At 35.8% G+C, this 23,440-nt stretch overlaps 1 protein-coding gene across 1 annotated transcript in view; it reads left to right on the forward strand.

Moving 5' to 3' along the window:
• LOC132102998 (GTP-binding protein 10-like) overlaps positions 1-21,960 on the forward strand; it is a 32,201-nt gene extending 10,241 nt beyond the window's left edge. Inside the window, exons 5-10 of the mRNA XM_059507779.1 lie at positions 4,681-4,754; positions 17,518-17,570; positions 17,850-17,957; positions 18,040-18,117; positions 20,358-20,481; positions 21,006-21,960. Of these exons, the coding sequence (XP_059363762.1) occupies positions 4,681-4,754; positions 17,518-17,570; positions 17,850-17,957; positions 18,040-18,117; positions 20,358-20,481; positions 21,006-21,247 (679 nt within the window). The 3' untranslated portion in view covers positions 21,248-21,960. The remainder of the gene's footprint in view (positions 1-4,680; positions 4,755-17,517; positions 17,571-17,849; positions 17,958-18,039; positions 18,118-20,357; positions 20,482-21,005) is intronic.
• The last annotated feature ends 1,480 nt before the right edge of the window (positions 21,961-23,440 follow it).

The following is a 23,440-nucleotide window of genomic DNA, read 5'->3' on the forward strand; positions in this document are numbered from 1 at the left end:
TAAAACATTTTAATTCTGCTACAACTAAGGCTCAAGCTAATTTTAGTTTGGTCTGGTTTCAGAGTTGGACTACTACGGTGAAAAACTTTTTATACAGTACATGTCTTCACAATGGAGTAATGCGGTGTTAAACATGTGGAACAGTAACAAAGACTATTCAACAATGACTAGAACCCAAAACTGTAATGTAACTGTGCGCTAGTTTCACATCATGTAGATTATCTCAGTAATGAAATCTCGGCTCACTTGCATTTTCTGACTAACAGCTGAAATGTGGACTGATGCTAAGCCCACTTTTCAGGCCTCAAGGTTTGGTGAAATATATGTTATAAAATGTAAAAAACGATAAACTACATCAGATGTTCTTAAAAATGTAAACGTCGGACATGACAGCTTTGTAAACACGTAATAACTAATATTTTAAGATAGATAAATGTTTAGATATTTTGTGAAAACAATAAAGATATACTACAACATTTAAGGGGCCCATGCTGTCGAAGAATGTAATTTCACACTGTGTTGTTTTAAAAGTAAAAGTAGATCAAATAATAAAGACAGTCATTACAACACGCAGTTCCAGTCGTATGTGTTTCCCGAATCAAACCTTTTGGTCTGATGAATACCTAAAACATCTAAAACATGTGTTGGTGCAGACCATCTAAAATGGACTAAAACATGCCCCTTTCAATGAATTCTTTCTACATGTCATCTCTGGTTTATTTGCCAGTGTGATGTTTAGAGACACAGACAAATGAAATAGTTCCTGTGGCATCCTTGACTTTTAATGTCTAACTTTAAGTGTAATAGATGTGTTTGTATTAAGTTTAAGTTTTGTATTAACTGTCGGAACAGAAAATGGCAGGACTCATTTTCAAGTAGAGGTAGTGGCTATTTTGTGTCTTTGTGACACAGTTAGACCAGAAAAAGCTCTAAAGTGCATCACAATCCCAGTTTAAACACTCTCTTGACAATCATTTAATCATCTTGTACTCTATTTTGTTCATGTTTTTGCCTGTTTGACCAAACTCTGAGAATAGTCTTTACCTAAAAAACAATGAAAAAGATACACGGCTGGTGGGCCAGATCAACATTAAAAGTTTTCACAATAGTTTAGAAGTGAGGATTTCACTATTAGGTATTTGTTATTCTGATACATATTTCTGTTGTGGAAACATATTTCCTGTATAAAAGAATATGTCTATAACCTATTCAAGGGCGTTTAGTGCAATCTTATGGATCTTAAACGTAATCACATTACAACAAGGTGACATAGTCTCTAGCAAATCCACCAAAAGTGGACAGAGCAGAAAAATCTCCGCACACGGTAGATGCTAATGCTTCTGACCGTGTACACATAGGCCTACTCTTTAATGTCAAGCGGAAATTTCGAAACAAACGAGTACGACAAATAAAAACGTGAACATGGTCATCAGCTATATGAACAAGAGCTCTAGATGTAGGGGCAATATCTTTATGCTGTAGTTATGCTGTAAAAATTCCTATGAACAGGCACTGTATGTTTGACCACAGTCAGAGAAAACACAACATGTAAACAGATCAGTCAACTATCTCTGGTAAAAATAAATAAATAAAATAAAATTATATATATTTACAAGTCACACATTGACAATTTTTGTCTTATGGGCTCATTAAAGCTAAAATCCTGTTTTGCCAAATGCCGTACACACTTTTGCATTTCATAATTCAGTGATTTTTTTTTTGTCAGTTTTGCTCACAGATAATCCATATGCAAAAGTTATGTTTGAATTTTTCTATAACCATTACAAAAGCGAGAACATCGTGGTTCTCAAATGTGTTTGTATTACAAGAGTAGCCCATCTAACAAATCTGAAGAAGTGGAGAAACAAAGATGTTTAGCACATACACACATTGTAGATGCTTACGTACACCAGAGATGTTGCTTTATTTGAATCAAAGAAGATGGCCATAGGAACTGATAACATTCTTTAATGTTGTTGTGTTGTGTTTTGTCAAAATAATTTTTTTCTTAAATGAATGGGATGTGCTCACCTTGCTCTCTTTCCCATGCAAGGATTAGCATGAACTTACAGGAGTCTTAAAACAAAAACAGCCAAACAAACAAAACGTGAATTGTGTCATCTGCTATCTGAACAAGATGACTTAATCTAGTGGATTAACAAAAATATCATTTACAAATCAACATTTAAATTTTTTTTACAATTGTATTCTGAATTCTATATGCATTGTAAACATTTGTTTTCCTGCTATAATCTCTTTCTTAGTGATTTGGTCGCTCGAATACGCAAAAGGTTATGGATAAAATTTATATACACAAGAGTGTGGAAACCTTAACACGCCCAAACATAAACGAGTGTGCAGCTTTCAGTGAAACCGTTTGATTTGTTTAGGTTGTAATAGTTTTAAGTGTAAAACAGCTAGACTTCATTTTTGTGCTGATGCTTCATGTGATCACACTTTTTGGACGGACGCAAAGTTGCACTAAAAGAAATATCTCAAAGAGAAAAACTGTAACTTAATTTCGTAATTTTCATTTATTCCTATTATGATGACACCGCACAAAGATCACCTAAAAACGTACAGTCCAACAAACAAATTGTGAACGGTCGTCCAAAATCTTGATATGGTTAAATTTCACAAAACATTGTGATTCTTAGATGTGAAACACCCTTGACATAATCTATTGGCATGCAAAAATAGTCATAAATGTTTTAGCACAGCTATTTACACAAATAGTATGAGAACTGTCTTGTCACTTGCATAGAAAATTCATTACCGGTTTATCAGGGTCAAAAGGAAATGATGATAGTTGGAACATCCTTAGCTTGTACATTTCTTTCATTTTGAAAATCACAGCTGCTGGTGCTTAAATTTTTTTAGTAAACCATTTAACATTACATGATGCCTACAAAATAGTCAAATAGTCAACGTATATGTTTTCTGTTCTAGGTAAGATCATTTACACAAGGTGTTATAGGCCTGGGTAAATAATTTGAAAATAGTATTTCTGTCGAATGAGAAAAGTTCAGTCATGCGTTTAAGAAAAGTTTTCTGATGTAGAAATTATGTTTCTGTCAAACACATCCAAAGAGTTTTCTACTCGTGTGAAAAAAGCACTTGTGTGCATAAATGATCTAAAGAAACAATGCTGGTCATCAGGTTGTTTAAAAAATAATTAAGACAATAGACAGTGTGCCTTGCTTTAGTGACACACAATGTGTAATCTTTTAAACATGTTTAAAATGGTAGGTGTAATTATTTTACTGAGTTTAAGCTAAATGTATATTTGTTCATTTACAGTACACGTACTACAGGTTAGATTATTAAACGAAAACATTTCTTACATAACACAAAGTAAAAACAACAAATACGATTTTGCTCATAATTAAAATTTAATTTACTCAGTTTTACAGTGTGTGGGGAACAATGATGGCAATATCCAAAATCCTTTGGGATTGTTTTTGTCCCCGTGAGGAAACAAGTTTATAAATCATACAGAATGAAGTGTTTTTGAAAATCTTAAAATGAACAAAATTTTCTGTAAGGGGTAGGTTTAAGTGTAAGGTTGGTGTACGGTGATGCAAAATACAATTTGTACAGTATAAAAAACCATTACGTCTACGGGGTGTCCCATAGAACATGGAAACCCAATGTGTGTGTGTGTGTGTGTGTCTGTGTGTGTGTGTTTAGAGTTGGTTTTAAAATTAACGTGAGATTTCAACTCCTTTTATACATCACATATTATGGTTAGTATTTTCTTAACATTAATGAATGCCTGTTTGATTTTATTAATTTCAGATAACATTAAATTATTTATCTCTTCATTGGCTTGGTTAGTTGCTGATTTAAATAATTGTCTCTCTCTCTCACTCTCTCTCTCTTTGACTTGTCATAGAAGTCATAAAACCTAGTGTCCTAGGTTTTGATGTTTCTAAGATGTTAAATCGGTACTTTCTTTTTTCCTGTTGCATTTCCTAAAATAAAAATAAAATTCTCACCTGGAAAGACTCCAGACATCCTCCTCCTTTTCAGAGGTGGATGTAGACGGGGAGCATGTGGCCTGTAGGTGTCTAGGTATCAACATATACCATATAGATCAAACAAACATTGATCCTGTCAAGGCGTCAATACACTCACTTTTACTCAGCCATTTTTATTTTCCAGGAAGAACCCAAACACCTCCTGAAGTGGGTAACAGGTCAGGAAGGAACTCCACAGAAACCCGGTTACAGATACAAACCATCATATATCCAGTAATAAACGCAACACAAGTCAAATCTGAGACATGTTTGAACTTTTGATTTACACACACCTCTGTCATGTCAATCAAGGGTGACAGGACTCAGTGACATGGCAACCGCTTTGACTGACAGGTCATATAGTCATAAATCAATCCAAACTGACCATGTACACTTCAGACTACCTGTCAGTCTACGCTGACTGTACGTACATAAATCAGGCCATAAATCAGGGTCATAAATCATTCGGATTTGAGACTAAGGATATGATAATACTACTCATAATGAACCAACTATATTTGTTACATAAAAACTTTTAATATTATTGTTTTGCAACAGTAAAGTTGCTCAGTGTCATAATTGTGACCCCTCTCATTTCATTGTTTTTTCTTTCTGTTAATATGTATTTCATACACACCAAAAGTTTTTTTTTTTTTGACAGGTTTCCCAATGCAGGCAAATCCTCTTTGCTGACTGCCCTGTCGCATGCTAAACCAAGGATTGCCAGCTACCCCTGTGAGAACTGATAATCAGTTACAAATATTAGTTAAACCAATGTAGTGAGTTTAAATATATATATATATATATATATATATATATAGTTTATATATATATATATTAGGGGTGTAACGGTACATGTATTCATACCGGACCGTTTCGGTACAGGGCTTTCGGTACGGTGCACGTGTGCACCGAATGACCGAATGCAATATTTTGTGTGTGGAACATAGGTACATTTTCGTGTTTCCACACGAACATATTAAGTGGCGGAAGTCTCCGCGTTCAGCGCAAATTCCGCCCTGCAGCTGATTCTAAATTCTATTCTGATTCTATTCTGGCCCACCAGCCGTGTATCTTTTTCATTGTTTTTTAGGTAAAGACTATTCTCAGAGTTTGGTCAAACAGGCAAAAACATGAACAAAATAGAGTACAAGATGATTAAATGATTGTCAAGAGAGTGTTTAAACTGGGATTGTGATGCACTTTAGAGCTTTTTCTGGTCTAACTGTGTCACAAAGACACAAAATAGCCACTACCTCTACTTGAAAATGAGTCCTGCCATTTTCTGTTCCGACAGTTAATACAAAACTTAAACTTAATACAAACACATCTATTACACTTAAAGTTAGACATTAAAAGTCAAGGATGCCACAGGAACTATTTCATTTGTCTGTGTCTCTAAACATCACACTGGCAAATAAACCAGAGATGACATGTAGAAAGAATTCATTGAAAGGGGCATGTTTTAGTCCATTTTAGATGGTCTGCACCAACACATGTTTTAGATGTTTTAGGTATTCATCAGACCAAAAGGTTTGATTCGGGAAACACATACGACTGGAACTGCGTGTTGTAATGACTGTCTTTATTATTTGATCTACTTTTACTTTTAAAACAACACAGTGTGAAATTACATTCTTCGACAGCATGGGCCCCTTAAATGTTGTAGTATATCTTTATTGTTTTCACAAAATATCTAAACATTTATCTATCTTAAAATATTAGTTATTACGTGTTTACAAAGCTGTCATGTCCGACGTTTACATTTTTAAGAACATCTGATGTAGTTTATCGTTTTTTACATTTTATAACATATATTTCACCAAACCTTGAGGCCTGAAAAGTGGGCTTAGCATCAGTCCACATTTCAGCTGTTAGTCAGAAAATGCAAGTGAGCCGAGATTTCATTACTGAGATAATCTACATGATGTGAAACTAGCGCACAGTTACATTACAGTTTTGGGTTCTAGTCATTGTTGAATAGTCTTTGTTACTGTTCCACATGTTTAACACCGCATTACTCCATTGTGAAGACATGTACTGTATAAAAAGTTTTTCACCGTAGTAGTCCAACTCTGAAACCAGACCAAACTAAAATTAGCTTGAGCCTTAGTTGTAGCAGAATTAAAATGTTTTATTTTTTATCTTTCCATGATTTGTGCGTATTGTTCTGAACCACGGTTTCATTTTTAACATCACAATTCCTATTGTATTGTCCTGTATGATTGTAAAGAGTTTTGTGTGTGTGTGTGTGAGTGTCTGTTTTTTTTGGGCAAACAGTACTGCTGTAAAGTTGGCGAGCTCTTTGTGTTCTCTGCTTTACTATGTTTATATACATAAGTATTCTTTAAATTTGCTCGATTAAATTAAGTATTTAACACAGTTTTGGGTAATGCGTGTGTGAATATAGAATTTAATAGAACAAGGATCTTTAAAAATATTTTTTCTTGAAATATCCATGTAACACTCTGAATCGAGACTGCTTCTTTTACATATAACATTAACACATTAATAATGAGCTCAGACCCATTGTTTCATAAACCACAAAAGATTAAAATGTGATTCAACATTTTATTTCAACAATACATTTTTGAATATACATTCATACATTGAAGTAGTGAAGAAAATGGTCAAATTGACATTACTAACAAACAGTAGTAATGACATTACAGGTGGTCTAGCCAGAAAAGAAAATCTCTACAAGCCAGCATGTTTTGTTCTAGTATGTAGTTGACGTACGTTTGAACAATCTCACATGTCATGGAACCATAATTTTTTGAAACCAACAATGTACATAAATCTGTTACACATGTACACAGACAGAGAACCTCGTTAATGTCCATCTCATCGTCACATTCAGACATCACATCCAGAATTTTTCTAGTCGTTACACAGACTGATTCTTTACTGGTAATAAACATACTAGTCAAATCAGGCCATGGGTTATTTTTCAGGCTTCTTACAACATTCATTTCATTCTTAAGATTTTTTACACACTTGGTATCCCCGGTACAATCATGATTTGGATTCTCTATGACCGCATGCATCAGTTTGATCATTTGTTTTCGGTAATGCTGTTTAAACTTAGTGTCTATGTAGTCTGTTACATGACACGCTTCCCCCTGGGGTGCAGTCGCACTTCAGCTGATCCTCCGTAGCGGCGCCAGAACTCCAGTTGCACTCCATCTGCTTTTGCGCAGCGTCAGACATCCTTTTTAGAATTTAATTTAAGTTTATTGAGATAAACTTTGTACCCTAATCAATATAGAATGTTGTCACCATTTCCCAGAATCTGGACTGTCTGTATTAATCCACGACGATCCAGGCCTTGTGCAATTTCAGTTTTAATTTCTGGTTTATGGTTCAGATCCGTCGAAGCCTTATTATTTGAAAAATTAGAGAGCGCATCAGTTTCAGACAAATTTGATTGTTGAAGCCGATTCTGTCAGTCCACGTAGATAATGTTTTGATCGACAAGATGTTGCAGTAGCTCCGTCGACCGTGCTGTAAAACCCTTGTTCGCAGATCTAGGAAAACCTGTGATAACTGCAGAGTTTATGAGGTCAGCCGCTCACAGGGGATGAAGACTAGTCATAGACACGAGGAAGTAGTGGTGGATCTTCTGTACATTAGAACAAAAAATAAAAATGGGTGGTCTTGTTTCTACGTTTCAAATGTTGCTTGGTTGGTTGCTGAGATGGGGGTGTTGCACTCTAAAAGTGGAGGAGGGTGAAGGGGTCTAATTAGGGATGTGTTTTGACCAACGAAACCTAGCTTGTCACCAAAGAGAATTCTGTCATTTTCACTGGAAGATATTTTGATTAAAGATTACGAGGTTTATTAGGATTTTTGTTAAGACACTTGCAATTTGTTTCAAGTAATGGTAATGTATTGTGGCTTGGGAAAACTTAATCCAACAACCATTTATTAAACATAGAACAAGGAACACATAGATGGGTGAGTAAACACTGAAAAAGAAACATTACAACATCATTGTTCAGGTTTGCTATACCGAATACACTATTATCTGACTGATCATTCGGTTTAAAAATAAATTTAAATGGACTGAAACAGCTTGTTTATCATTGAAAAAATTGTGTTCAACATGAGTATGTCACATTGCTCAAAATATAGTCTCTTTTTGCAGCATTCGTAAGGGTTGACCTCAGGAAGAGGTCAGTCATGATCAGACTCATCAGAGTCAAAGTTTGTTTCAAAGTCCTCCCGACGTTTATTTATCTGCATGAGATAATTCTGGTCATGAAGCGTTTTGTTCCAACAGGGTGTTATGGATATGTAGTCTGGTGGCTTGCTCGCATGGTACCGCATACCAGGCGTTGTACCATCCCATTGGAAAATGTACCAGATGTTTTCATCCATATTAAAGTTTCTCCAAATTTGATTGTAGAAGTATGCCCAGTCTACGGCGGTCAAAAGCAGGTAGGTGCATTCGGATGTATATTCTTCGTAAGGTTCCAAAACTTAGAGCTTCACAATCTGCAACTCTTTGTCAAACACAAATCTCCCCACACGATCATAAGACACGGTGAAATCTTGTTTCACAATATCTTCATCTTCACTGAGAACCTTTCTTATGCTCTTCCCTTGATTTTTACTTGGTGCAAAAGTCAGCTCCTCTCTTATTTCAACAGAACTTCTTGGTGGTGTTACACACATCATTCTTCTAGATGTTTCAGGACTGTTTGGAGCAGCGGCAGCCATTGTAACGGGAGCATGCAGAAAGTCTTCTGTGGTTAACTATATGTCCCTAAACCTTTTTTAAATATCACACTTGGAATGTAGTTAGGAGCCCACAGGTGTGAAACAAACAAGGATGTGACACCTTCAGTAGTCATAAAACATTGGATGCTTTAGCACTTTCAGCGAGATTATTTTCTCTTGAACAACGTATGTTTTCCTTGCGAACAAAGCATTAAAATGAGCTTGCTAGCAAATCTAAAGCACACTGTTGCAAGGTAGTTTTGTTTACACCTTAAGTTTGTGACGACCACTAATATAATTTTTATTTAATAATGTACAAATCGACCGAGAACTATTATTATTATTAATGTGTTAATGTTATATGTAAAAGAAGCAGTCTCGATTCAGAGTGTTACATGGATATTTCAAGAAAAAATATTTTTAAAGATCCTTGTTCTATTAAATTCTATATTCACACACGCATTACCCAAAACTGTGTTAAATACTTAATTTAATCGAGCAAATTTAAAGAATACTTATGTATATAAACACAGTAAAGCAGAGAACACAAAGAGCTCGCCAACTTTACAGCAGTACTGTTTGCCCAAAAAAAACAGACACTCACACACACACACACACACAAAACTCTTTACAATCATACAGGACAATACAATAGGAATTGTGATGTTAAAAATGAAACCGTGGTTCAGAACAATACGCACAAATCATGGAAAGATAAAAATAAAACATTTTAATTCTGCTACAACTAAGGCTCAAGCTAATTTTAGTTTGGTCTGGTTTCAGAGTTGGACTACTACGGTGAAAAACTTTTTATACAGTACATGTCTTCACAATGGAGTAATGCGGTGTTAAACATGTGGAACAGTAACAAAGACTATTCAACAATGACTAGAACCCAAAACTGTAATGTAACTGTGCGCTAGTTTCACATCATGTAGATTATCTCAGTAATGAAATCTCGGCTCACTTGCATTTTCTGACTAACAGCTGAAATGTGGACTGATGCTAAGCCCACTTTTCAGGCCTCAAGGTTTGGTGAAATATATGTTATAAAATGTAAAAAACGATAAACTACATCAGATGTTCTTAAAAATGTAAACGTCGGACATGACAGCTTTGTAAACACGTAATAACTAATATTTTAAGATAGATAAATGTTTAGATATTTTGTGAAAACAATAAAGATATACTACAACATTTAAGGGGCCCATGCTGTCGAAGAATGTAATTTCACACTGTGTTGTTTTAAAAGTAAAAGTAGATCAAATAATAAAGACAGTCATTACAACACGCAGTTCCAGTCGTATGTGTTTCCCGAATCAAACCTTTTGGTCTGATGAATACCTAAAACATCTAAAACATGTGTTGGTGCAGACCATCTAAAATGGACTAAAACATGCCCCTTTCAATGAATTCTTTCTACATGTCATCTCTGGTTTATTTGCCAGTGTGATGTTTAGAGACACAGACAAATGAAATAGTTCCTGTGGCATCCTTGACTTTTAATGTCTAACTTTAAGTGTAATAGATGTGTTTGTATTAAGTTTAAGTTTTGTATTAACTGTCGGAACAGAAAATGGCAGGACTCATTTTCAAGTAGAGGTAGTGGCTATTTTGTGTCTTTGTGACACAGTTAGACCAGAAAAAGCTCTAAAGTGCATCACAATCCCAGTTTAAACACTCTCTTGACAATCATTTAATCATCTTGTACTCTATTTTGTTCATGTTTTTGCCTGTTTGACCAAACTCTGAGAATAGTCTTTACCTAAAAAACAATGAAAAAGATACACGGCTGGTGGGCCAGATCAACATTAAAAGTTTTCACAATAGTTTAGAAGTGAGGATTTCACTATTAGGTATTTGTTATTCTGATACATATTTCTGTTGTGGAAACATATTTCCTGTATAAAAGAATATGTCTATAACCTATTCAAGGGCGTTTAGTGCAATCTTATGGATCTTAAACGTAATCACATTACAACAAGGTGACATAGTCTCTAGCAAATCCACCAAAAGTGGACAGAGCAGAAAAATCTCCGCACACGGTAGATGCTAATGCTTCTGACCGTGTACACATAGGCCTACTCTTTAATGTCAAGCGGAAATTTCGAAACAAACGAGTACGACAAATAAAAACGTGAACATGGTCATCAGCTATATGAACAAGAGCTCTAGATGTAGGGGCAATATCTTTATGCTGTAGTTATGCTGTAAAAATTCCTATGAACAGGCACTGTATGTTTGACCACAGTCAGAGAAAACACAACATGTAAACAGATCAGTCAACTATCTCTGGTAAAAATAAATAAATAAAATAAAATTATATATATTTACAAGTCACACATTGACAATTTTTGTCTTATGGGCTCATTAAAGCTAAAATCCTGTTTTGCCAAATGCCGTACACACTTTTGCATTTCATAATTCAGTGATTTTTTTTTTGTCAGTTTTGCTCACAGATAATCCATATGCAAAAGTTATGTTTGAATTTTTCTATAACCATTACAAAAGCGAGAACATCGTGGTTCTCAAATGTGTTTGTATTACAAGAGTAGCCCATCTAACAAATCTGAAGAAGTGGAGAAACAAAGATGTTTAGCACATACACACATTGTAGATGCTTACGTACACCAGAGATGTTGCTTTATTTGAATCAAAGAAGATGGCCATAGGAACTGATAACATTCTTTAATGTTGTTGTGTTGTGTTTTGTCAAAATAATTTTTTTCTTAAATGAATGGGATGTGCTCACCTTGCTCTCTTTCCCATGCAAGGATTAGCATGAACTTACAGGAGTCTTAAAACAAAAACAGCCAAACAAACAAAACGTGAATTGTGTCATCTGCTATCTGAACAAGATGACTTAATCTAGTGGATTAACAAAAATATCATTTACAAATCAACATTTAAATTTTTTTTACAATTGTATTCTGAATTCTATATGCATTGTAAACATTTGTTTTCCTGCTATAATCTCTTTCTTAGTGATTTGGTCGCTCGAATACGCAAAAGGTTATGGATAAAATTTATATACACAAGAGTGTGGAAACCTTAACACGCCCAAACATAAACGAGTGTGCAGCTTTCAGTGAAACCGTTTGATTTGTTTAGGTTGTAATAGTTTTAAGTGTAAAACAGCTAGACTTCATTTTTGTGCTGATGCTTCATGTGATCACACTTTTTGGACGGACGCAAAGTTGCACTAAAAGAAATATCTCAAAGAGAAAAACTGTAACTTAATTTCGTAATTTTCATTTATTCCTATTATGATGACACCGCACAAAGATCACCTAAAAACGTACAGTCCAACAAACAAATTGTGAACGGTCGTCCAAAATCTTGATATGGTTAAATTTCACAAAACATTGTGATTCTTAGATGTGAAACACCCTTGACATAATCTATTGGCATGCAAAAATAGTCATAAATGTTTTAGCACAGCTATTTACACAAATAGTATGAGAACTGTCTTGTCACTTGCATAGAAAATTCATTACCGGTTTATCAGGGTCAAAAGGAAATGATGATAGTTGGAACATCCTTAGCTTGTACATTTCTTTCATTTTGAAAATCACAGCTGCTGGTGCTTAAATTTTTTTAGTAAACCATTTAACATTACATGATGCCTACAAAATAGTCAAATAGTCAACGTATATGTTTTCTGTTCTAGGTAAGATCATTTACACAAGGTGTTATAGGCCTGGGTAAATAATTTGAAAATAGTATTTCTGTCGAATGAGAAAAGTTCAGTCATGCGTTTAAGAAAAGTTTTCTGATGTAGAAATTATGTTTCTGTCAAACACATCCAAAGAGTTTTCTACTCGTGTGAAAAAAGCACTTGTGTGCATAAATGATCTAAAGAAACAATGCTGGTCATCAGGTTGTTTAAAAAATAATTAAGACAATAGACAGTGTGCCTTGCTTTAGTGACACACAATGTGTAATCTTTTAAACATGTTTAAAATGGTAGGTGTAATTATTTTACTGAGTTTAAGCTAAATGTATATTTGTTCATTTACAGTACACGTACTACAGGTTAGATTATTAAACGAAAACATTTCTTACATAACACAAAGTAAAAACAACAAATACGATTTTGCTCATAATTAAAATTTAATTTACTCAGTTTTACAGTGTGTGGGGAACAATGATGGCAATATCCAAAATCCTTTGGGATTGTTTTTGTCCCCGTGAGGAAACAAGTTTATAAATCATACAGAATGAAGTGTTTTTGAAAATCTTAAAATGAACAAAATTTTCTGTAAGGGGTAGGTTTAAGTGTAAGGTTGGTGTACGGTGATGCAAAATACAATTTGTACAGTATAAAAAACCATTACGTCTACGGGGTGTCCCATAGAACATGGAAACCCAATGTGTGTGTGTGTGTGTGTGTGTGTGTGTGTGTCTGTGTGTGTGTGTTTAGAGTTGGTTTTAAAATTAACGTGAGATTTCAACTCCTTTTATACATCACATATTATGGTTAGTATTTTCTTAACATTAATGAATGCCTGTTTGATTTTATTAATTTCAGATAACATTAAATTATTTATCTCTTCATTGGCTTGGTTAGTTGCTGATTTAAATAATTGTCTCTCTCTCTCACTCTCTCTCTCTTTGACTTGTCATAGAAGTCATAAAACCTAGTGTCCTAGGTTTTGATGTTTCTAAGATGTTAAATCGGTACTTTCTTTTTTCCTGTTGCATTTCCTAAAATAAAAATAAAATTCTCACCTGGAAAGACTCCAGACATCCTCCTCCTTTTCAGAGGTGGATGTAGACGGGGAGCATGTGGCCTGTAGGTGTCTAGGTATCAACATATACCATATAGATCAAACAAACATTGATCCTGTCAAGGCGTCAATACACTCACTTTTACTCAGCCATTTTTATTTTCCAGGAAGAACCCAAACACCTCCTGAAGTGGGTAACAGGTCAGGAAGGAACTCCACAGAAACCCGGTTACAGATACAAACCATCATATATCCAGTAATAAACGCAACACAAGTCAAATCTGAGACATGTTTGAACTTTTGATTTACACACACCTCTGTCATGTCAATCAAGGGTGACAGGACTCAGTGACATGGCAACCGCTTTGACTGACAGGTCATATAGTCATAAATCAATCCAAACTGACCATGTACACTTCAGACTACCTGTCAGTCTACGCTGACTGTACGTACATAAATCAGGCCATAAATCAGGGTCATAAATCATTCGGATTTGAGACTAAGGATATGATAATACTACTCATAATGAACCAACTATATTTGTTACATAAAAACTTTTAATATGATTGTTTTGCAACAGTAAAGTGGCTCAGTGTCATAATTGTGACCCCTCTCATTTCATTGTTTTTTCTTTCTGTTAATATGTATTTCATACACACCAAAAGTTTTTTTTTTTTTGACAGGTTTCCCAATGCAGGCAAATCCTCTTTGCTGACTGCCCTGTCGCATGCTAAACCAAGGATTGCCAGCTACCCCTGTGAGAACTGATAATCAGTTACAAATATTAGTTAAACCAATGTAGTGAGTTTAAATATATATATATATATATATATATATATATAGTTTATATATATATATATTAGGGGTGTAACGGTACATGTATTCATACCGGACCGTTTCGGTACAGGGCTTTCGGTATGGTGCACGTGTGCACCGAATGACCGAATGCAATATTTTGTGTGTGGAACATAGGTACATTTTCGTGTTTCCACACGAACATATTAAGTGGCGGAAGTCTCCGCGTTCAGCGCAAATTCCGCCCTGCAGCTGATTCTAAAGTTTTCAAAAGGCATCACGCAAGTGTGAACTAGAGCAGAGAGCTGTATGGGTCCGATTTTGTAAATCCGCACCCGCCCGTACCCGCAGTGCTTAAAACCGCATCCAAACCGTTTTCCGACAGCTGCACTAATTAAAATCCGCACCCGACCCGACCCGCTTAAAATAGAACCGACACCTGACCCGCACCCGAAATCAAATCAGTTAAGCCAATCACATTAGACACACTTTCTAATGTCATACAGAAGTTATTTATGGAAAACTCTTTTTAAAAGATATTCGTTTTGTATACATTTTATCTTAATTTTGATCAATGTTTTATCAATCAATTGCCCGTATTTAATAAATAATTAGCAAATATATAGCAGACAATGTAATAACCTTAGTGTAATTGACAGAATTACTAAAACATATTTTGCTACCTAAAAGTTAAATATTTTTTGTGTCACGCATGCATGCATGTCTATTTCCCTCATATTAAATATAAAACGCATGTGGACTGATATTTTTCCAATGTCTGGACTCCTTTATTAATGGAGTATATAAACAGACGTTTCAATATATTGGTATTAAATGCATTTTCTGAGAATTTATATTTCACGTTTTTACTGCAAATGTCGAAATACGTGCTCTTTGGTCCATCAGTGCTTGAGTCACTGATCATATTAGAATAAAATATCTCATAATAAAATACAAAATTGACTGATTTATGAATGTATATTCATAGTTCTCATCAGTCGGAAATACAGATAAACGCTTTCATTTGTTGTATTTTTGATCCTGAAAGAAAACAGAACAACAAAAGAGCGAATCATACCACCGTGTGAACGCACCCATTTTTAAATCGTCCACAGCTGAGCGTCGCGAGAGGCGGATCTGCGCCAGAGCCGACATGTGAATGAGCTGCACAAAGTCATTTTCAGATACAATTTTAAAAAAAACGTAGGCCTATTTTTACGTTTGCACGTGACTGTTTTGAACTCGTGTTTAGACCCGTGTTTCCCCTGTGTCCGACCCGACCCGCACCCGTATCCTACACAGTTGGATATTTTTCACCCGTTTCAGCCAAATTTGCGGGTCACCCGTGGGTACCCGAACCCGTGCAGGACTCTAAACTAGAGGTCTTCACAGTGCACCCGAGACCCGTCGACCCAGGACCCATATTATAAATGATCAGCTGGGTCCGGGTCGGGTCCGAATCTATTACCTCGGGTCCCGGGTGTGTTTAACATTGTGTGTAATACCCGTGCGATCGGAGTCATCGGACTCGGAGAACACCCGGCCGTTATCAAAGACTGCTTGTGTTTTTTGTAACTTGCAACTTGTACAATTAGGAAAAGAAAAGAGTGAGCCAAAAAAAAGTGATCTCTCTCTCTCTCCCTCTCCCTCTCCCTCTCCCTCTCTCTCTCTGCTTTTATAAGCAGACTCTTTGAGTTAATACAAGTGCACGCACAGTATTAATGCTTGCAAACTTGACACACTCATATTTAATATATTTCAAATCAGCAACACAATCTGAGGTGAACTGTCACATGAATGTTTTCTATGATGCTCAAATTGCGTTAAAGCATTTTAGGTTGATACAGCTAGCACGCATGTGCAGTCTCGAGCGCATTTCATGTTTCTATGGCAACCAGTGAGGGACACTTTGACCGCCAAACCGCGTTTTACATTTTCTCCCATTTTTATAATATTATAAATGAACCGTTTAATCTTAAAGTTTTAGTGGTCAGATTCAGACTCTATGCAGAGCAGAGAGCACAGAGATCAGATGATAGCAAATAAATAACGTCAGCGGCCATGGCATTGCACGAGCGATCTTTATTATAGTTCAAAAGGGCAAACAGTTTATGCGAATTAACTCGAGTCAGAATGTACATGTGCACAGTAGCATTTGTCATCCGTCACCGTGACATTAAGTGGACTTTTGAAGCTGAAATAATGAGTGGATTCAGCTTGGACTTGGAATAATGAGAGGAATAACATGGATAACTTTCTTGTCGGAGTATTGTAATGCATCACAGGCAGTCAGGTACAAGGAAGAGAGACTACGGCTCTTTAAATTAGATAAGACAAAAAGCTGTATTTTTCGCAACATGTTTATTGACTTGTAATCGCAATTTATGGTGGAATATGTGACAGGCGGGTCAACTCGGGTCTGTGTCTTCCCGGCGGGTTCGGGTCCAGCTATCAAATAATATACGGGTCCGGGTCGGGTCCGGGTAGGCATTTCTCGGATCTACACGGGTCCGGGTCCAGCTTTTGAAATATTAGACGGGTCCGGGTCGGTTCGGTGTAGTACATTACGGGTTTCTTTCGGGTTCGGGCACAAATTTTTGGACCCGTGAACATCACTACAACTAGGAAAAAAACGACCGTAATTCAAATGCAGCTCCCGTTGGCATTTAAACAGACCTTTACTCTTAATTCTGATCGGGCCAACGCTATAACGAAATCTGAGCAGGTCTAAAAACTGAAACTGTTGTTGCTGCACTTTACACTTTGGAAAAGTTATATATATTTTTTAAATATGAGCAGGCCTACAAGCTGGGATTGGTAATGCTGCACTGTAATCATAGTTATTTATATTTTTCTTTATATTTTATTATATGATATTGGTTTGAGACTGAGAGTATTTTATTTAGTGGAGAACTTTGCAGCAGTATTTTATTTCTTATTCTTTTTTATTATTATATATATATTATATTTATTAAAAAGTGTTTAAAAAAAGTGTAAACAAATTGTTAAAAAAGTTTATAGTAATAAACAACCTGCAGTTTAATGTTTGCATTTCTTTCCCTTACTGTACCGAAAATGAACCGAACCGTGACTTTAAAACCGAGGTACGTACCGAACCGTGATTTTTGCGTACCGTTACACCCCTAATATATATATATATGCATGAATGTGTGTATCTGTGTATAAAACTGCCACTTTATTGCCACTTTTGCAATAATCCCATGTTATTTTCCTTTATTGTACTTCTGCAGTTACAACTTTAAGACCTGAAATTGGAAAAGTTATGTATGATGATCACAAGCAGGTAAGATGACAAGCTCTTAAAAATGTGATGGAATGAGAGCACTTAGCACTATACTGGATGCTTCTTAACAAGCTTGGTTTTGACCTTAAAAAAATAGTCTGTGAATTAAATCAAAAATTACAATATACAGTTATATACAATATACAGCATGTACATACATACAATATTCTGTACATTTTTATTGAACAGAGCTTCAGCAAATATTATTTGATATTACATAATAAACACTTTGTCAGACTGATGCCAGAGTGAGTTACAGAAGTTTGTTTCTGTCTGGAGGTTTCAGTAGCAGACTTACCAGGACTCATTGAAGGTGCTCACGTAAATAAAGGGATGGGACACAAGTTTCTCAAGCATGTGGAGAGAACCAAGCAGCTCATGTTTGTGGTACTGAGTTTTGTCTGTTACGTGAACTTGAATGTAAGTGGCTGTGAGAGTTGAATAGTAATCCGATGTTTTGATGTTTCAGGTCGACATCTGTGGGTTTCAGCTAGCTAGTAACACCCCTTTTAGGTCTGCATTTGAAACCGTGCTGCTTTTAAACAAGGTAATAATATACACTACTGATTCTGCAAGGATGCATTAATTGATCAAAGGATCAAATATTAAGAAATGTTTCTTGAGCACAGCACCAAATCCGCATGTTAGAATGATTTCTGAAGAATTGTAATTATCAGAAGGATCATGCGACAATAAAGAGAGGAGTAATGGCTACTTAAATTTCAGATTTACCATCGCAGGAAGAAAATTTTTTAAATTGAATAAGAAAAGTTATTTTTAATTGTAAAATATTTTACAGTGTGTGTGATTTTGCTGTATTTTTTATCACATAAATGCAGCATTAGTGAGCATAAAAAAAACTTTTGAACGGTAATGTGCATATAAATACACAAAACAACCACACACACACACAAACACGCACGCGCATATATATATATATATATATATATATATATATATATATATATATATATATATATATATACACACAACCCGAATTCCGGAAAAGTTGGGACGTTTTTGAAATTTTAATAAAATGAAAACTAAAAGACTTTCAAATCACATGAGCCAATATTTTATTCACAATAGAACATAGATAACATAGCAAATGTTTAAACTGAGAAAGTTTACAATTTTATGCACAAAATGAGCTCATTTCAATTTTGATTTCTGCTACAGGTCTCAAAATAGTTGGGACGGGGCATGTTTACCATGGTGTAGCATCTCCTTTTCTTTTCAAAACAGTTTAAAGACGTCTGGGCATTGAGGCTATGAGTTGCTGGAGTTTTGCTGTTGGAATTTGGTCCCATTCTTGCCTTATATAGATTTCCAGCTGCTGAAGAGTTCGTGGTCGTCTTTGACGTATTTTCCGTTTAATGATGCACCAAATGTTCTCTATAGGTGAAAGATCTGGACTGCAGGCAGGCCAGGTTAGCACCCGGACTCTTCTACTACGAAGCCATGCTGTTGTTATAGCTGCAGTATGTGGTTTTGCATTGTCCTGCTGAAATAAACAAGGCCTTCCCTGAAATAGACGTTGTTTGGAGGGAAGCATATGTTGCTCTAAAACCTTTATATACCTTTCAGCATTCACAGAGCCTTCCAAAACATGCAAGCTGCCCATACCGTATGCACTTATGCACCCCCATACCATCAGAGATGCTGGCTTTTGAACTGAACGCTGATAACATGCTGGAAGGTCTCCCTCCTCTTTAGCCCGGAGGACACGGCGTCCGTGATTTCCAACAAGAAGGTCAAATTTGGACTCGTCTGACCATAAAACACTATTCCACTTTGAAATAGTCCATTTTAAATGAGCCTTGGCCTACAGGACACGACGGCGCTTCTGGACCATGTTCACATATGGCTTCCTTTTTGCATGATAGAGCTTTAGTTGGCATCTGCTGATGGCACGGCGGATTGTGTTTACCGACAGTGGTTTCTGAAAGTATTCCTGGGCCCATTTAGTAATGTCATTGACACAATCATGCCGATGAGTGATGCAGTGTCGTCTGAGAGCCCGAAGACCACGGGCATCCAATAAAGGTCTCCGGCCTTGTCCCTTACGCACAGAGATTTCTCCAGTTTCTCTGAATCTTTTGATGATGTTATGCACTGTAGATGATGAGATTTGCAAAGCCTTTGCAATTTGACGTTGAGGAACATTGTTTTTAAAGTTTTCCACAATTTTTTACGCAGTCTTTCACAGATTGGAGAGCCTCTGCCCATCTTTACTTCTGAGAGACTCTGCTTCTCTAAGACAAAGCTTTTATAGCTAATCATGTTACAGACCTGATATCAATTAACTTAATTAATCACTAGATGTTCTCCCAGCTGAATTTTTCAAAACTGCTTGCTTTTTTAGCCATTTGTTGCCCCCGTGCCAACTTTTTTGAGACCTGTAGCAGGCATTAAATTTTAAATGAGCTCATTAAGTGGATAAAAGTGTAAAATTTCCCAGTTTAAACATTTGCTACGTTATCTATGTTCTATTGTGAATAAAATATTGGCTCATGTGATTTGAAATTCCTTTAGTTTTCATTTTATTAAAATTTAAAAAACGTCCCAACGTTTCCGGAATTCGGGTTGTATATATATATATGACACATGAGCTTTGTACAAACTTTTATATATATATATATATATATATATATATAATATATATATATATATATATATATATATATATTTATATATATATATACATATAAACTCTTTTCTGAATGAAATGCTTCTGCATATACAATTGTGCTGCATGAAGTGCTCTTTATTTTCTCTGTTATTCAGGAACTGGAGTTGTATAAAGAGGAACTTTTAGGAAAGCCAGCGATCCTGGTCATAAATAAGATGGACCTCCCAGAGGCGCAGGGCCTTCTCAGAGAACTGGAAGCTCACTTAGAGAACCAGGAAGGTAGGTTTTTTAGAAGCAAATGTGCAATTTAGGGGCTATTTATTATATAGGCCATTCAAGCATATTAGTCACAAATTGCCTTTAGACTTTGTTTTGTGTTATTTTAGGTATAAAGTGGGTGCTTTACAGAAATTTTATATCACAACAGCAGATGGTTTTATCAGTTAGTGGTTGCATTATTGTTTCATTCAACATTCAATAGGGGTTACTTGCAACAAACTTCCATATTCTGTAAAACGGGTCACATTGCTTTCAGTTCAGATCTTTTGTTTGTACTTATATTATGTACTTGTTTTACTCAAGATGCTTTCAAAGCAGATACCATAGATGGTCAAAACCAGTGTCCATCACATATGCAGATTGATATCAGTTCAGTGATTTGCACTCTCAAATTTCTGCCACAAGTAAATTTTGCTGAACTGCAGGACTTATGTGATTTCATTGCATTGAGCTTGATGGCTGTGTACAATAAATGCAGTTTTCCTCGGTTGATAACTCTTTTAAGTGATGCTTTGCTTTCCTAGAATCAAACCATCGCTTTCCTGAGGATGTAATCCCTAAAAGCCTAATGTGTTTCAAGCATGTCGTCCCAGTCTCTGCCACAACTGGCCTTGGTCTGCCCTTGCTCAAGTCTCTCATCCGGCAATCACTTGAGGAACAGAACATCACAGAAACTGAGGGTCAGCGCAGTGAGAGGCTACTTAAGTTGGGAAGGGAGATTCCCACTTCATCTATACCTAGCTGGGGGTTTCCTCAGCCGACCTGAGATCCACTTACAGGTTTGGGTATGGCAGCCCATAAATGATCCTCAGGGATACTGTTTAACATTTGCAGATATGTGAAATATGTAATTATATTAAGTTAAAGAGCATTAAACAGAACACAAACAGCACATTTCACTTAAATCGGTCTATATTGTACAGACTAGGATCTGTGCCTTATATGTGTTTAAATGTTGCATACTGACACCAAAATGCTGACCTTTGTGTCTGGGTAAGCTTTCATGTAATGCATTCTTTTGAAGTTGGTTTTAGCTGCTCTCCCAGTCTGATCATGCTGGTCTGGTTTGCTGGTTTGAAAGGCGTTTTGGTAACTTGTCAGTTTGTCTACCAGCTATTCCATCTGAACAGGCTGGAAGCCAAGATTAAATACTGGTCAATACAAAAAAAATAATAGACATTTCTATATATTTTACCCAACAAGGTAAGATGGCTAAAAATGCTCTCTGTGAAAATTATTATATTCTATACTTTATTCTATAAAAAGTGACCACCTGGAATTTTAGCCATTGCTTGTTCTTATTCAGTTAACCTCCGTTTTTCAAGGTCTTTCAAGGTCTTTTTTTGAGTAACAGAATCAGAGCTCTACAGCCAACTGATGATTTTTCATGCTGTTGTTTGTAATGTAGGTGTTTTATGCCTTCATGAACTGTTTAATGCTAAATTACCCTGCAACAGAGTAAAACCAAGTAAAACACTTGCAAGTTCAAAACTATTTTTTGTCTATCATAAATGTTTGTGTCCTTTTGTCCACTTGCAGACACATGTCAGCTCCACCATACGCCACTAGATGCCACTAAAATCTTGCAGGTGGTTTGCAGGCCAAACCAGGGCACATAGGCTACTTTTCACAACAAACTCAGACAGTGGACTTATTCAAAGGTTGCAGGTGCTTTGATCTTTGTAAAATTTGTATGCATTGTTAGATCCTTTCAACACTCGGGAAAAGACAAGAATATGGATTTAGTTAGAAGACATGTTTTGTTTGGTATTCAAAGCCAGTTAACACCCCAAACCAGTTAGAACTGCATTTTATCCAGTTAATAATTTGTTAATTATTGTTTGTTGTCTTGTAACATCCAAGGAAGGGTTGAGAGAAAGCAGGGATATGAAGTGATCTGAATGAGCAGGTTTTATTGAATAATTTTAGTTCCATCTGTTTCAGTGCTCAGCTGGACTTCATCTGACCACAACAAATTCAACAAGTGTTGAATTAATGCAATGGAAATTACCGCTTCACAGCATCATCATGTGATGTTAAATAGAATGGAAATGGTTTCACAAAGATAACTATCACTTGAAACCATATTATCATAAGATTAATCTGCAATTGCAAGCATTACAAGAGCACAGATAATAAAAATAAATATCAACAGATGGTTAAATGATATGATAAATGATTATCAATTGAAAAAAAAAAACGGTTTAGTATCTGTATGTAAATATATGGTTTCTCTCATTAAGGTTCACACAGATTGCTAAAATTTAATTCCTTTCAGCATTTTCTCCACATTCAAACTCATTTAAACATTTGAATAATATAGTCATATTACAACCCGAATTCCGGAAAAGTTGGGACGTTTTTTTAAATTTTAATAAAATGAAAACTAAAGGAATTTCAAATCACATGAGCCAATATTTTATTCACAATAGAACATAGATAACGTAGCAAATGTTTAAACTGAGAAATTTTACACTTTTATCCACTTAATTAGCTCATTTAAAATTTAATGCCTGCTACAGGTCTCAAAAAAGTTGGCACGGGGGCAACAAAGGGCTAAAAAAGCAAGCAGTTTTGAAAAGATTCAGCTGGGAGAACATCTAGTGATTAATTAAGTTAATTGATATCAGGTCTGTAACATGATTAGCTATAAAAGCTTTGTCTTAGAGAAGCAGAGTCTCTCAGAAGTAAAGATGGGCAGAGGCTCTCCAATCTGTGAAAGACTGCGTAAAAAAAATTGTGGAAAACTTTAAAAACAATGTTCCTCAGACGACACTGCATCACTCATCGGCATGATTGTGTCAATGACATTACTAAATGGGCCCAGGAATACTTTCAGAAACCACTGTCGGTAAACACAATCCGCCGTGCCATCAGCAGATGCCAACTAAAGCTCTATCATGCAAAAAGGAAGCCATATGTGAACATGGTCCAGAAGCGCCGTCGTGTCCTGTGGGCC

This window comes from Carassius carassius, chromosome 24, assembly GCF_963082965.1.
Source record: "Carassius carassius chromosome 24, fCarCar2.1, whole genome shotgun sequence".
NCBI classification, from domain to species: domain Eukaryota; kingdom Metazoa; phylum Chordata; class Actinopteri; order Cypriniformes; family Cyprinidae; genus Carassius; species Carassius carassius.